This window comes from Amblyraja radiata, chromosome 30, assembly GCF_010909765.2.
Source record: "Amblyraja radiata isolate CabotCenter1 chromosome 30, sAmbRad1.1.pri, whole genome shotgun sequence".
Lineage (NCBI taxonomy): Eukaryota > Metazoa > Chordata > Chondrichthyes > Rajiformes > Rajidae > Amblyraja > Amblyraja radiata.
The window spans coordinates 15,553,535-15,567,088 of NC_045985.1; the positions used below are offsets into that span (position 1 = coordinate 15,553,535).

The 13,554-nt window shown below is 48.1% G+C and overlaps 1 protein-coding gene across 1 annotated transcript; it reads left to right on the forward strand.

The window, feature by feature from the left end:
- The first annotated feature begins 297 nt into the window (after positions 1-297).
- LOC116989969 lies at positions 298-7,504 on the forward strand. The gene is made up of 3 exons (XM_033047525.1): positions 298-419; positions 2,019-5,655; positions 7,132-7,504. Exons 1-3 carry the CDS (start codon positions 332-334, stop codon positions 7,502-7,504), a joined length of 4,098 nt encoding a protein of 1,365 aa, XP_032903416.1. The 5' UTR covers positions 298-331.
- The last annotated feature ends 6,050 nt before the right edge of the window (positions 7,505-13,554 follow it).

Consider the following 13,554-nt stretch of genomic DNA (forward strand, 5'->3'; position numbering starts at 1 on the left):
AGCTTGTATGTTCTCCCTGTGACTAGCGTGGGTTTTATCCGAGATTTTGGGTTTCCTCCCACACTCCAAAGATGTACAGGTTTATAGGTTAATTGGATTGGTATAAATGTAAATTGTCCCTAGTGTGTGTAAGGTACTGTTAGTGTGCGGGGATCGTGGACAGCACGGACTCAGCGAGCTGAAGGACCTGTTTCTGCACTGTATCTCTTAACTAAACCTTTATGGTCACATCTTCAAAAAGCCGTACGTCGAGTAGATTCATTTTCATATCTTATTCCAATTTCTGTTTCAGATCATTGGATTTTGTTGAGTGCCCACTTCCGGTTTAGTGATGAGTGAGTTCTTGCAACTGGCCACTCTGGGCCGGCCTTTCCGGTTGGGAATGCTGTACGACTGCCGATCAGAAACTTTGATCCCAGGTACAGGAATGTCTTCCCCAAAAAACATGAAGTCACATGAGCCCAGAGTAGGTGAAACGAAAGACATGATAAGGGAATAACGTATAGTGCAAGGTGAAGCCAGCAAAGTCCGAACAAGCGTAGTCCAAGGGTCACCAACGAGGTAGATAGTGATTCAGTGGTTCCTGAACCACTATCTTATCTCGTTGGTGACCCTTGTCTGGTTGTGGTGGGATTCAGACATACCTTCCACTCAATGAATGTCAACTTAAGAAAGATTTTCTCAAATGGCCTCTGGGTTGATATGAGGGCTGATCTTATACACGTGTGTACAATCATGAGAGGACTAGATTGGGTAGATGCACAGAGTCACTTGCCCAGAGTAGGGGAATCAAGGACAAGAGGACATAGGTTTAAGGTGAAGGGGAAAATATCCAATAGGAATCCGAGGGTTAATTTATTCACACAAAGGGTGTATGGAACAAGCTACCAGAGGAGGTAGTTGAGGCAGGGACCATCCCAAATGGGTACATGGATAGGACAGGTTTGGTGGGTCTAGTGTAATTGGCACATGTTTGTCAATGTGGGCAAGTCTCTTTACATGCTGTATCACTCTATGATACAGTGGTGGTCAATGCAGGGCCATAAGTTCAGGTGACCAATCTCACAATGGTGACCACAACTTTTGTCAGTTATAACCCAGTTTATACAGTGGATTGAATATTGTGCGGCACGGTGGCGCAGCGGTAGAGTTGCTGCCTTACAGCACCAGAGACCCAGGGTCGATCCTGACTACTGGTGCTGTCTGTACAGAGTTTGTATGTTCTCCCCGTGACCTGCATGAGTTTTCTCCGGGATCTCCGGTTTACCTCCCACACTCCAAGAATGTACAGCGTTGTAGGTTAATTGGCTTAATAAAATTGTAAATTGTTCCTAGTGTGTGTAGGATAGTGCTAGTATGCGGGGATCGCTGGTTGTCACGGGCACGATGGGCCGAAGGGCCTGTTTCTGCACCATATCTCTAAACTAAACTAAACTTGGATATTTGCAGCATATTTGAAGACGATCCAAATCATCGCCTATCCATGTTCTCCAGAATTGCCTCCTGACCCGCTGAGTTACTGTAGAACGCAATGTATTTTTAGTTTAGTTTAGTTTTAGAGACACAGCACTGAAACAGGTCCTTCGGCCTACCTAGTTCGCATCGACCAGCGATCCCTGCACATTAACCCTATCCCACACACGCCAGGGACAATGTTAAAGCTAATTACAAAGCTAGTTAACCTACAAACCTGTACGTCGTTGGAGTGTAGGAGGAAATTGTAGATCTCAGTGAAAACACACGCGGTCACGGGGAGAACGCACAAACTCTGCACAGACAGCACCCGTAGTCAGGATCGAACCCAGGTCTCTGGCGGTGTAGGCGCTGTAAGGCAGCTCCTCTACCGCTGTGCCACCATATCGCACCTATTGCTCATGTGATCAGTCCAGTGAGTGTAGAGTGTTTTACTTTCAGCCCAAGACACATCCTGTACAGAGATTGAATCTACTGAAGGAATATTATTCACTTTGAGTAATTTTAACAATATTAACAGTTTTGATCGCTGATTTATCCTGTAGGCATCACCCTGTGGGACTTGCAGACACTGCAGAGCAACCTTGACCGTCGTGATCAGCCCAGCACTGAGTTTCACATCATTGCGTCAGATTCCATGGAGAAGAAAGCCAATGCCCTCAATGTGTCAGGGTCACTGAAAGCGAGTATCCTGGCTGGGTTAGTAGAGGTGAAAGGGTCGGCAAAATATCTCAGAGACACGAAGGAATCAAAGCAACAAGCACGAGTTACCCTTCAGTACAAAGCAACAACCAGGTTTGAACAACTGACAATGAGTCACTTAGGGAGACAGAATATTACCTACCCGAGTGTGTTTGATGAGGGCTCAGCCACCCATGTCATTACGGCAGTGCTTTATGGGGCCCAGGCCTTCTTTGTGTTTGATCAAATGACTTCTTCAGCAGAGAACATACAGAATATTCAGGGCAACATGGAGGTGATGATTAAACGTCTCCCTCAGATTGCGATCGAGGGAGAGGCCTCCCTAGAAATGACAGAAGAACAGAGCTCTCAGGCCGAGAAGTTTAGCTGCACATTTTACGGGGACTTCTCACTGAAGAACAATCCCACCACCTACAGAGATGCCATCAATATCTTTGCAACCCTCCCACACCTGCTGGGCTCAGGTGGAGAACATTCAGTGCCCGTCGCAGTCTGGCTCCATCCTCTCAATAAACTGGACACCAAAGCTGCTCAGTTGGTGAGGGAGATCAGCGTGGGACTGGTCAATCGCTGCCAGTGTGTCCTGGAACAGCTCAGTGAGGCCGCGATGAGGTGCAATGACCTGATGAAAGACAGTGTTGCAGTTCAGTTTCCTGAGATTGGGGACAGGATACTTCAATTCCAAGAGAAGTGTCTGCAGTATAAACTGGTTTTCCAAGGGACCTTAGCCAGAGTTTTGCCGTCCATTCGGGGCGGTGGGAAGGAGGAAGGGTTGCTGGCGGACATACTGAAGAACAGGGAGCAGTCACCATTTAAACACCAAGCACTGACCACATGGCTGGATGACAAGGAATGGGAGATGATGGTTGTGGGACTTTGCCTCAGGATAATGAAAGACATACCTGTTGTGAAATCAAGGAGAGAGTTGCATAAAGTGTTGATGGGTCCAGTAACAGACTACGTGGTCTGCTTCACATTCACAACACTGCATCAGGAGGATTTCTACCTTACGGAGGCAATCAATTCTCTCCGATCTCTCACAGCAGAGAAAATGCAGATGCCACCTAATGCTGCCAGAGCCTGTACAACACAACACAGCGAGCGCTGGTTTCGCTCATCGTCCATAACTGAGAAGATGAAGGAACGATCCGGACTGTTACTGGATTTTGCCACAGCCAACAGTGGGAACGGGAGAGTAAAATTCCTTGTTGGATCCGCACAGGATGACAGTAACGTGGGTGCGTCTATTTACCTGTATGGGGGAGGGAGTGTGAGGAGCCGCTGCTTTGAACCCCCGTCTCAGCCTGAGAGACCAACAGCGAGTGGGACAACACACAACAGTGTGACGCTGCAGTTAGAGCCACCCACATGTGGTTCTGATGAGATTGTGGGCTACAAGGTAGAGTATCGAGGTAGCCAGCAGGAGAAATGGACAATACTAGATACACCTGACACATCCCACTCCTTCACGATATCTGGGTTGGAGCCACACCAGGAATATCACATGCGATACAGAGCAGTGACCAAGGTAGGGGTCAGCAAGGCCAGTGAAATCTACAAGGTCTCCACCCGGCCGACAAGTCCTCCTGTTAAACCGGTCTTCCAGGATCAGTCACCCAGCCCAACACTGTCCGGGGACGGATCAAGTCAGATTGGAGCCGACGCATTTAATTACAGGAATGAATACAAGAAAGAACCTTCGTTGGACGCATTAGAAGGATCATGGGAGCAGGTTCAGACAAAAGACAGACAATGCCACGATAGTTCACACAGACCAAAGAGAATTGCCCTGAAACTTCTCGAACATGCTCAATTAATATCCAGAGGAAACCCTTCCATTTACAAGCTCAACCTAGAAAGGGAGGTGTTTAATCAGTCCAAGCAACTTGTGAAATGCTTCTTAGGAAAGCCCACCATTATGCACAAGATGAAGACAATTATGTTGCTGGGGGCAACTGGATCAGGAAAGACAACCCTCATCAACGGGATGATCAACTACATCTTGGGCGTGGAGTGGGGGGACAACTTCAGATACCAGTTAATACAGGAGGAGACGGGAAAATCCCAGGCTGAGAGCCAGACTTCCTCCACCATTGCCTACCATCTCCACCACCAGGTAGGGTTTAACATCGACTGCTCTCTGACTATAATCGACACGCCAGGATTCGGGGACATCAGGGGCATCAGCCAGGATCGACAGATCATTGACCACATCCGCGAGTTCTTCACTTCCCCACAGGGCGTTGATCAGATCGACGCGGTCTGTTTCATCGTCCAAGCCTCCTTGGCTCGCCTGACCCCGACACAGAAATATGTCTTCGATTCCATCCTTTCCATTTTTGGCAAAGATATTGCGGAGAACATTCAGATAATGGTGACGTTCGCGGACGGGCAGCGCCCCCCAGTTCTGGAGGCCCTGAAAGCCGCCCAGGTACCCTGCCCCAAAGACAAAAAGGGATTGCCAGTACACTTCAAGTTTAACAATTCTGCCATTTATGCCCAGTGTCCGACCTCTGGTGACGAGTGGAGATCTGACGACAAAGGGGAAGAGGATAATGACTTTAACCAGGTGTTGTGGAAGATGGGGACAAACAGTATGAAGAAGTTCTTCACAGCTCTGAGCACGATGCAGGCGAGGAGCCTGTGCCTGACCAAAGAGGTTCTGAAGGAACGTAGCCAGCTGGAGTCTGTAGTGGCCGGGTTGCAGCCTCTGATCCAAGCAGGGCTGACCAAATTAGAGGAGCTCAAAAAATCCCAACAAGTTCTGAACCAAAACCAGTCCAAACTGGACGAAAATAAAGATTTTGAGTACGAGGTCGATGTGACTGTTAAAGAAAAGAGGAAACTTGGCAGCGATGATTCATTAGTAAACAACTGTACGGTTTGTAAATACAGTTGTCACGACCCCTGTCCGTGTGGAAGTTATATTTTCAAATACTGGTGTTCATCAATTGACTGGTGGGGAAATTGTAAAGTCTGTCCGAGGAAGTGCCCCTCGCAAAAACACCGAAGGGAAAAGTATAGGTATGTCTGTGTAACAAAAAAGGAGAAGAGGTCGTACAACAAACTGAAGAAAAAGTATGAGAAGGCATACGGTGAGAAGATGAGTCAGCAGAAGGTTATGGAGTCACTTGAGCAGGAGTTTGCTGAGGTGGGGAACACAGTTCTGGAGCTGATTCAAGAATTATCCCAGGGCATTAGACGACGTGAAGAAATAGCCCTGAGACCAAACCCGTTGTCCACCCCGGCTTATATTGACCTCCTGATTCAGGCTGAGAAAGACGAAGCAAAGCCAGGCTTCACTGGGCGAATTGAGGCACTGACCTCTGTGAAGAAGGAGGCAGAGGTCAGAGAACAAATCGCGAACAATGAGAAGCTGTCACCAGAGTATTCGAATGAAGATGCGGCGGGAGGGAAAAGTACTGGAGAAATGTTAAAGAGAAAAATGTCAAACGTGATGGACTGGTTCTCTTACAAGAAGTAACTGAGAAACATTCCAACTGTTTTCCAGTGTGTTTCACTCAACCGATACACAAATCCTGATTCTAATTCCTCGTCCTTCCCCTCCTCCATCTGCCCATAGCCTTTCACACCGAACCTTCCTTCCTCGAAGCTGCCTTCTTCTCAACATATTCCCATAGGCCCCTTATCCGAGGAAGGCTTTGCTGGCGTTGGAGAGGGTCCAGAGGAGGTTTACTAGAATGATCCCAGGAATGAGTGGGTTAACGAATTGTACTCGCTGGAGAAGGATGAGGAGGACCACATTGGAACTTACCGAATAGTGAAAGGCCTCGCCAGGACCAGAGGTCACAGCGAAGGGGCCGAATCAACTTAAATTGTGGCCCAAGACGTGGAAGGTAGGGCAGGGGACAGGGAGAGAAAAGAGCTGTTTTCCAGTGGTTTCCTGGTTCTCAAGATGGAAAGGCTAATTCTCTCGACCAAATTGAAATCCCTCTGATCAGGGCTGAAAAGAGGAGCTTGCACTCGTTTCTTTCCTCATTACAAATTTACTGAAATACCCCCAAGCCCGACGCAGGAAGGTTTGAGGAGTGAGCGCGAACTTTCCCAGAGGATACATCGAAGGCTTCATTGAGCGAAGAGGCAGAGGTCAGGGAAGATAACAAAGAGAAAATGGGTTGAGTCTTCCGCTCATTCCAGCTGTTTTCCAGTGTGTTTCACTCAACCGATATACAAATCCTCATTCTAATTCCTCGTCCTTCCCCTCCCCCATCTGCCCATTGCCTTTCACACCGAACTTTCCTTCCTCGAAGCTGCCTCCTTCTCAACATATTCCCATAGGGACCATATCTGAGGAAGGGTTTGCTGGCGTTGGAGAGGGTCCAGAGGAGGTTTACTAGAATGATCACAGGAATGAGTGGGTTAACATATGTAGAGCGTTTGATGGCACTGGACCTGTACTCGCTGGAGTTTAGAAGGATGAGAGAGGACCACATTGGAACTTACCGAATAGTGAAAGGCCTGGATAGAGTGGATGTGGAGAGGATGTTTCAACTGGTGGGAGAGTCCAGGACCAGAGGTCACAGCCTCAAAATAAGCGTGTTTGGTATTCCAAAAAACACAAGAAATCCTGGGATTTGTAAAAGGTCATTCGCAATAAAGAAAAAATGAATGAAGCGCTGGTTGTATAAACTGTGTATAAATTCTTATCTTTATTCATAATTTATGTGTAAAAATATATTAAATCTGAGGAACGGGGGTGCCAGGTAGCGGGAGAGTGGAGTGTAACAGCGAGAGAGAGTGGGAGGCGGGGACAGACTAGACCGGCGGAGAGATATTATTGCCAGCTGCGCTACTGAGCGCACACAGACACGTGCCTCATCCACAGCCAGGATCGGACCCGGGTGCCCGGCGCCGCAAGCAATGCCGAACCACCACCATCCCCGCCCCCCCTGTGTTCCCATTGATGGATGGTGCTCGGCTATCACCGCCCCCCAGGTGGGTTGGCCGGCACCGGCACCCCCACCCTACCCAACGGCTTCCCACCGATGACCGCCGCTCAGTCCCCATCGGCTCCAAGGGGCCAACCGACAGCCACTGGATAAGGCAAGAGGGGCAGCGGACGGTCCCCGGCCCACCAGAGAGCAGCACCCCTGGGAGCGGGAGCCAGTGCCCCCCCTCCACACCGGCTGCAAACGCAAGGCGCCAACACCCCAGGCCAGTGCCCCGCCAGCCCAGCCCAGGGCCTCTCTGGACACTTCCAGCCGCCCCCGGACACGGACGGGACACCCGGGAGGGGAAGGGGACAGCCAAGCAACTCAACAACGCCCGCAGTGCCGGAGACCTGGGCCCGAGCCCAACCACGGACTAAACGCAGGCCTGCACACGTGCAGCAGCACAGCTGCCGAGAATGTTTATCGCAAGTGACCTATGACCTGGGCATGCAGTCGTAACCTGCGTATTAAAGGAGGTTCTTTTAAGGATAGGAGGAGGAATTTCTTCGTCTTAGGGTGGTGTAACTGTGGAATACTTTGCCACAGAAGGCTGTGGAGGCCGTCAATGGATATTTTTAAGGCAGAGGTAGATAGATTCTTGATTAGTACTGGTGTCGGGGTTTATGGGGAGAAGGAACGAGAATTGGGTTGGGAGGGAGAGATAGATCAGCCGTGATTGAATGGTGGAGTAGAAATCTACGCTTTTAAAATGTCCATTGAATTGGCAATGAATTCCAGATTTTACTTCGGAGTCACGTGAGTGACTACGTGAAGAACCCCGCCAGGCGCATGCGTGTCATTGCGCTACACGCATTGCAACTCGTCATTGTCGGGAGGAAGGACGTTCCTCTCGACCGGCAGGGTTTCGAACCTGCAACAGTAAGGTAAGGGAACTTTGTTCCATACTTACCTTTTTTCCACAGAAGGCTGTTGAAAGCTGGCGGGGGAGGAGTCTGCAAGCAGCAGGCAGTCAGCAACGGCCAGTGGCACGACAGTCTCCCTTAGCGGGAGTCCGTGCGTCTTCAGCTCCAAGGGAGTACTCCGGAGCCGTCAGTCCGACAAACTCGGACAACAGCCCCGAGGACGCTACATGGGTCCGTGGGGCTGCGGAAATCACAGCGGGAGGAAGGACGTTCCTCCCGAACGGCAGGTTGAGAACCAGCAACACAGGTAAGAGATTTCCTTACCTTTTTTCTTGATTGCAGGAAGGCTGCCGAGCTGCCGCTGAACAGCAGCAGGCAGCCAGCAACGGACGTCGGCACCACTATCTCCCATAACGGGAGCGAGTGCCAAACTTCACCCCAAACGGGTGGAGGAAATCGGAGCCAACAACCCACAAAGACAGTGGGTTGTATTTGTGCTCTGTCCCCTTTTCAATATAGGGGACAAAAGGAGATTGCGCTCCTGCCGTGGCTAAGCCAGGTGGAGTAAGCGCAACAGGGGACAACAGCTGCGGCCGGAGTCGGCTCCCGTAATGGGAATAGCTGTGCCCGACTTTTGCTCCCGACTCGCTCCCGGGCCGGGCGGGAGAGGGAGTAAAACTAATGTTTTCCCCGCGCTAGGTCTATACTGGAGGGGAAGCTGGACAAAGGAGTGTCCACAGTGCTGCTAGGGAAGCTGGCTGGGGAAGACAGCGGAGTCGCCGGCAGCAGCAGCCATAGGCACGTTATCTCCCGTTTTAAGGAGAGCAGTGCCGACTTTTGGTCCCGCGCCGGCCAGAACACCACGGCCGGGCGGGAGACCATTCAAATGGGCCGTCGACTTTGACCAGTCATTAACGGCAGCAGACGGGGTAGAATGACGCTCACCCGTAGCAACGATTTAAACTTGGACCTGCAGGTAAGAGCTGCGGTCGAGGATCAATAATGAGGTCTCAGTATACACAGATGAAATGATTGCAATATTGTTAGCGGTACAGTGGGTCGAGGATACTAGGCCTTTAAGGACAGTTATTTGTTCAGATTCAGGTTTAGCAATAAAGAGTTTACAGCACAGCCATTCAGACAGTAGACCAGACATTTTGATTGAAATACAACAAACACTATTCAGAATTCAAATGATGGGGCTTACAGTCATATTTTTATGGGTACCAGCACACATTGGCATTAGAGGAAACGAAATGGCAGATAAGGTAGCAAAAGAGGTAGCAAAAAGAAGTAAAATTGATTTAAGTATTAACATAGGTAAAACTGAAATCAAAGACATTATTAAGCAAAGACTGAAGGAAAGATGGCAAAAGCAATGGGATGAAGAGCGGAAAGGACGGTGGTTCTACAGAGTCCAGAGGAAAGTGGGAGAAATGAGATGTGCAGGAAAAAACAGAAAAGAGGAGACAGTAATCTCAAGAATTAGATTTGGACACACTGGTCTGAACAGTACACTTTTTATAATAGGCAAGCATAATACAGGTAGATGTGAATACTGTGGGCAAGAAGAGACAATAGAGCATGTCATTGTACATTGTGAGAGGTATGAGGAGGAGAGAGAACGGATGAGTGAGCAGTTCAGAAAATAAAAAAATACAATTTGATTTGGTAGATATTTTGCAAGGAAGTTCATATAAGTGCTATCAAATCCTGTTGCATTTTCTTAGGGTAACCAATTTGTTCGGAAGGATATAGGTTATTAGTATATGTAATGGTGTTGTTTGATCCACAATCCATGCCAGTTGGTGGCGGTAATGCACCAAAAAAGTTGTTTGCCAACCGCCAAAAAACACCACATAGAAGAAGAAGAAGAAGAAGAAGAGCTGCGGTCTTTTTTGCATTTCTATGCTGATTGCAGGTGCAGAAACAACGGGCTGCGACAAAGCTGGTCGGCTAGATGGAATCAGCTATGCCAGATGTCCTCCACACCGGCCCAATCCACTCCACGGAAGGACAGTAAGGACAAAGCTGGAGATGGAGGACCGTGGAGCAGCGGGCAGCCAGCAGCAGCCAGCGGAACTTGGATCACCCGTAGTGGGATCAGCTGTGCCCGATGTCGCCTCCGCACCGGCCAGATACACGCGGCCGGGCGGAAAGGCTAGACACAAAACAAACAAGGTCGTGGACTCAGAGGAGTCCGACTTTGAATAATCGCCGGCGGCCAGCGCCCAAGAGCGCTGGAGCGGGAAGAAGCGGTGTATGGAGCTTTGCTCCAACGTGACAGACTCCGGGAGATGGAGTCGGGTCACTGTGGGCCCTATGATAAACCCACAGCAGTACCTCTTTGAGGGCTGCACAGTGCTTCTACCCCATCAGAGGGGAGCACTGCGGGTCAGTTCTGGGCTGACCTGGAAGAGGGGTCCGCAGAAGAGAGTGCAGGGGGTGCAGGAACCCACTACGGCTAACGACAGCACCCCCACGCACCCACCAGCAGAACTGGTGAAAGCTCGAAGGACCGGTATAAAAAACATGAGTCTTTTTAGGCCATGGCCCAGGCCGGCCTTCCTAGAAGATGCGGGACCCCCAACGCCAACCAAACCGTAAATCCAGACCCCAGCGCTACAACAGCGAAGACCTACAAAAAGGTAAACCTGCCACTGGTAACTATGGAGGTAGGTGGGTCTGGTTCCCTACAAACAGTGGGCACGGAGATTGGGTGGAGATTACACTCTCTGCTGAATGCATGGAGCATGATAACAACCGATATCTACATCTTAAGCAGTATCCAGGGATATACAACAGAGTTTATACACAAGTACAGCCCTCCAGTTCAACATATACTGAACCGAATGTTCGTGCTTCCTGATAAAGGAAATCAAAAGCGCAGCTGAACTGAAGGGGCTTTACATAAAATGTGTAATTGAGAAAACTCAACACGAACCATTAAAATTCGTGTCCAATATATCTATCAAAAACAAAAAGATGATGGTCATTGCATCATCATAGATCTGACAAAATAGATACCTTTGTTACTGCTTAACAATTAGATAGATAGATAGATATAATTTATTACCACACAACCAGGGTCGGTGGAAATTTGGGTTGTCAGCAGCAGTACAATAATAAAGAACACACAATAAAACTGTAACACAAACATCCACCACAGCATTCATCACTGTGGTGGAAGGCACAAAAATGGCCAGTCCTCCTCCATTTCCCCCCCGTGTACAGGACCAGAGTCCAGAGTCAGTCCAGGATCGGCTCTCCCTCACCGGAGATCGCGGCTTTAGATTGTTGTGGGCCGCAGAATTAATTCCCAAAGGTTACTTCAATGGCCAGCATCATTTTAAAAGATGCTTACTATTCAGTGCCTATACGAGGTGACCACAGATGTTACTTAAATTCAACTGGATGGGACAACTCTAGCAGTATAAAGCACTGCCAAATGGGTTATCATCAGCCCAGGTTGTTCACAAAAAATTTTGAAACCAGCCCAAGCGTTTCTACCGAAACGTATACACATGGTCATGGCATATTTAGATGACATACTCATAATGGGCAAAAACTTTGGAATTGGCCAAACAAACTGTAACAGCCACAAAAAAGTTATTTTGGGAACTGGGATTCATTTCATCCAGTTAAATCTAAACTAACGTCTCCCACTACTATGGACTACCTGGGGTTTCACCATTGACTCAGTTCACATGCCGGTGACTCTGCCTAAGGGAAAGGCTACAGATTTAATAGAGGCTTATAATAACCTCACTGACATCAGCAAACCATCCATCAGATTGGTAGCTAAAGTAATTGGCATAATGATGGCTGCCTTTCCAGCCACACAATTGGACCTCTACATTACCAAAACATACAGAGAGCAAAAAACAAGCACTCTAAATTATGCAGGTCACTTTGACAGATCTGTGAAACTACCAATCAGGCTAAAATGGAACTAAAATGGTGGATAGATAACTCTGGCCTTGTTCCTATCCAAGCATTGTCAGTAACCTTTCCATGGTACTACAAACTGATGCCAGTACAATTGGTGCGGAGCCACCAATACCAATACCACCGTGGTAGCATACATTAACCACAGGGTGGAAACAAATCGACATCATGTGACAATCTGGCTATACAAATTGGCTATGGTGTCTCCAGAAAGATGGTTGGATATCAACCATTTATCTACCAGGAAGACTAAATTCAGTGGCAGACACCAGGTCCGTTATCAAGTTATGTTACACAGGAACCAGACCCTGGGGCAGCGGCGACAGATGCATTTTTCGCTGCATTGTAGGGGAAGGGAAATTGTTTATTTACGCATTCCCTCCTTTCCTGCCTCATCAGTCGGGTATTAAGGAAATACAACAGACTCTGCATCTGGAATTGGTAGTACCCGATTGGCCTACACAACCATGGTTCCCAGTGGTATCAAACATGGAATCAGAGACATGAACATCCCATCTGTTCTGGAATATCTGGCAGGCCTCCACTACGATGAGGGGCTCAGTTACAGTGCCATCAACTGCGCCAGAAGTGCCCTATCGACTTACCTATGGCAGGGGACAGACCATTACACTGTTGGGACTGACCCACTGGTACAAAACCTATGAGAAGTACCAGATACTCCCATATATGGGATGTGAGTATAATCCTGAAGATGCTCAGGAATTGGTCTCCAGCAACAGTTCTGTCCTTACACAGACTGACATTAATACGGTCATGCTAATGGTATTGGTCACGGCACAGAGGATACAGTCACTGCAAAACAAGACTGGACAACATGAGTTTCTCAACAGAAAATATTACGTTTCATATTTATGAGATAGTAAGCAGAACAGAAAAGGGATCAGCAGGCCTCTATATACAATTAGGTCATACCCAACAGATGACCGTCTGTGTATAATAAAACATCTGTCGTTACACATGGAGAAAACGAATATCCTAAGAGGCAATGAAAAGGCACATTTTTTGTCAGCCACTAGCAACCACACCAAGAGTGACAGTCCAGACCATCTCAAGATGGATGAAACAGTTGCTAAACACAGGCTGGGGTGGATACTAAAATTTTAAAAATGTCTTTCCACCAGGGCTGCAGCTACATCGGCAGCGATACAGTTGGATGTACCAATGGACCAAATCCTCAAGGCAGCAGGATGGTCTGGAGGGGAAAAACATTCCAATTATTTTGTAATAAACCAGTAATGAAACCTGGAACATTTACAGAAACAATTTGAGTTCTGTAAATTAATTTAAACCCATATAAAGGTGTTATAAACTTGTGTTGAAAATTATTTATGATTTCAATGTCGAATTCATGTTCAAATTATGTTAACACAATCCTCCCAACAGTCAAGGCAGACGTGATGCATGGACTCGTTCCACGGCATGAAATCACAGAGCTTTAAAATCTTCACGTAGTCACTCACGTGACTCCGAAGTAAAATAGTAAGATTAAACGAGAACTTACCAGTTTGAAGTTTGATCTGTATTTTATGAGGAGTTACGATGAGGGATTACGTGCCCTCCGCTCCCACCCAGATCATATACTTAACTGGTACCTC

Bases quoted from the DNA above. Each gene is read 5' to 3' on its own strand.
- LOC116989969 (XM_033047525.1), top strand. From the start codon at position 332: ATGAGTGAGTTCTTGCAACTGGCCACTCTGGGCCGGCCTTTCCGGTTG. The intron at 420-2,018 runs GTACAGGAATGT...TTTATCCTGTAG, and splicing joins ATCAGAAACTTTGATCCCAG to GCATCACCCTGTGGGACTTG. The intron at 5,656-7,131 runs GTAACTGAGAAA...ACCGCCCCCCAG, and splicing joins GACTGGTTCTCTTACAAGAA to GTGGGTTGGCCGGCACCGGC.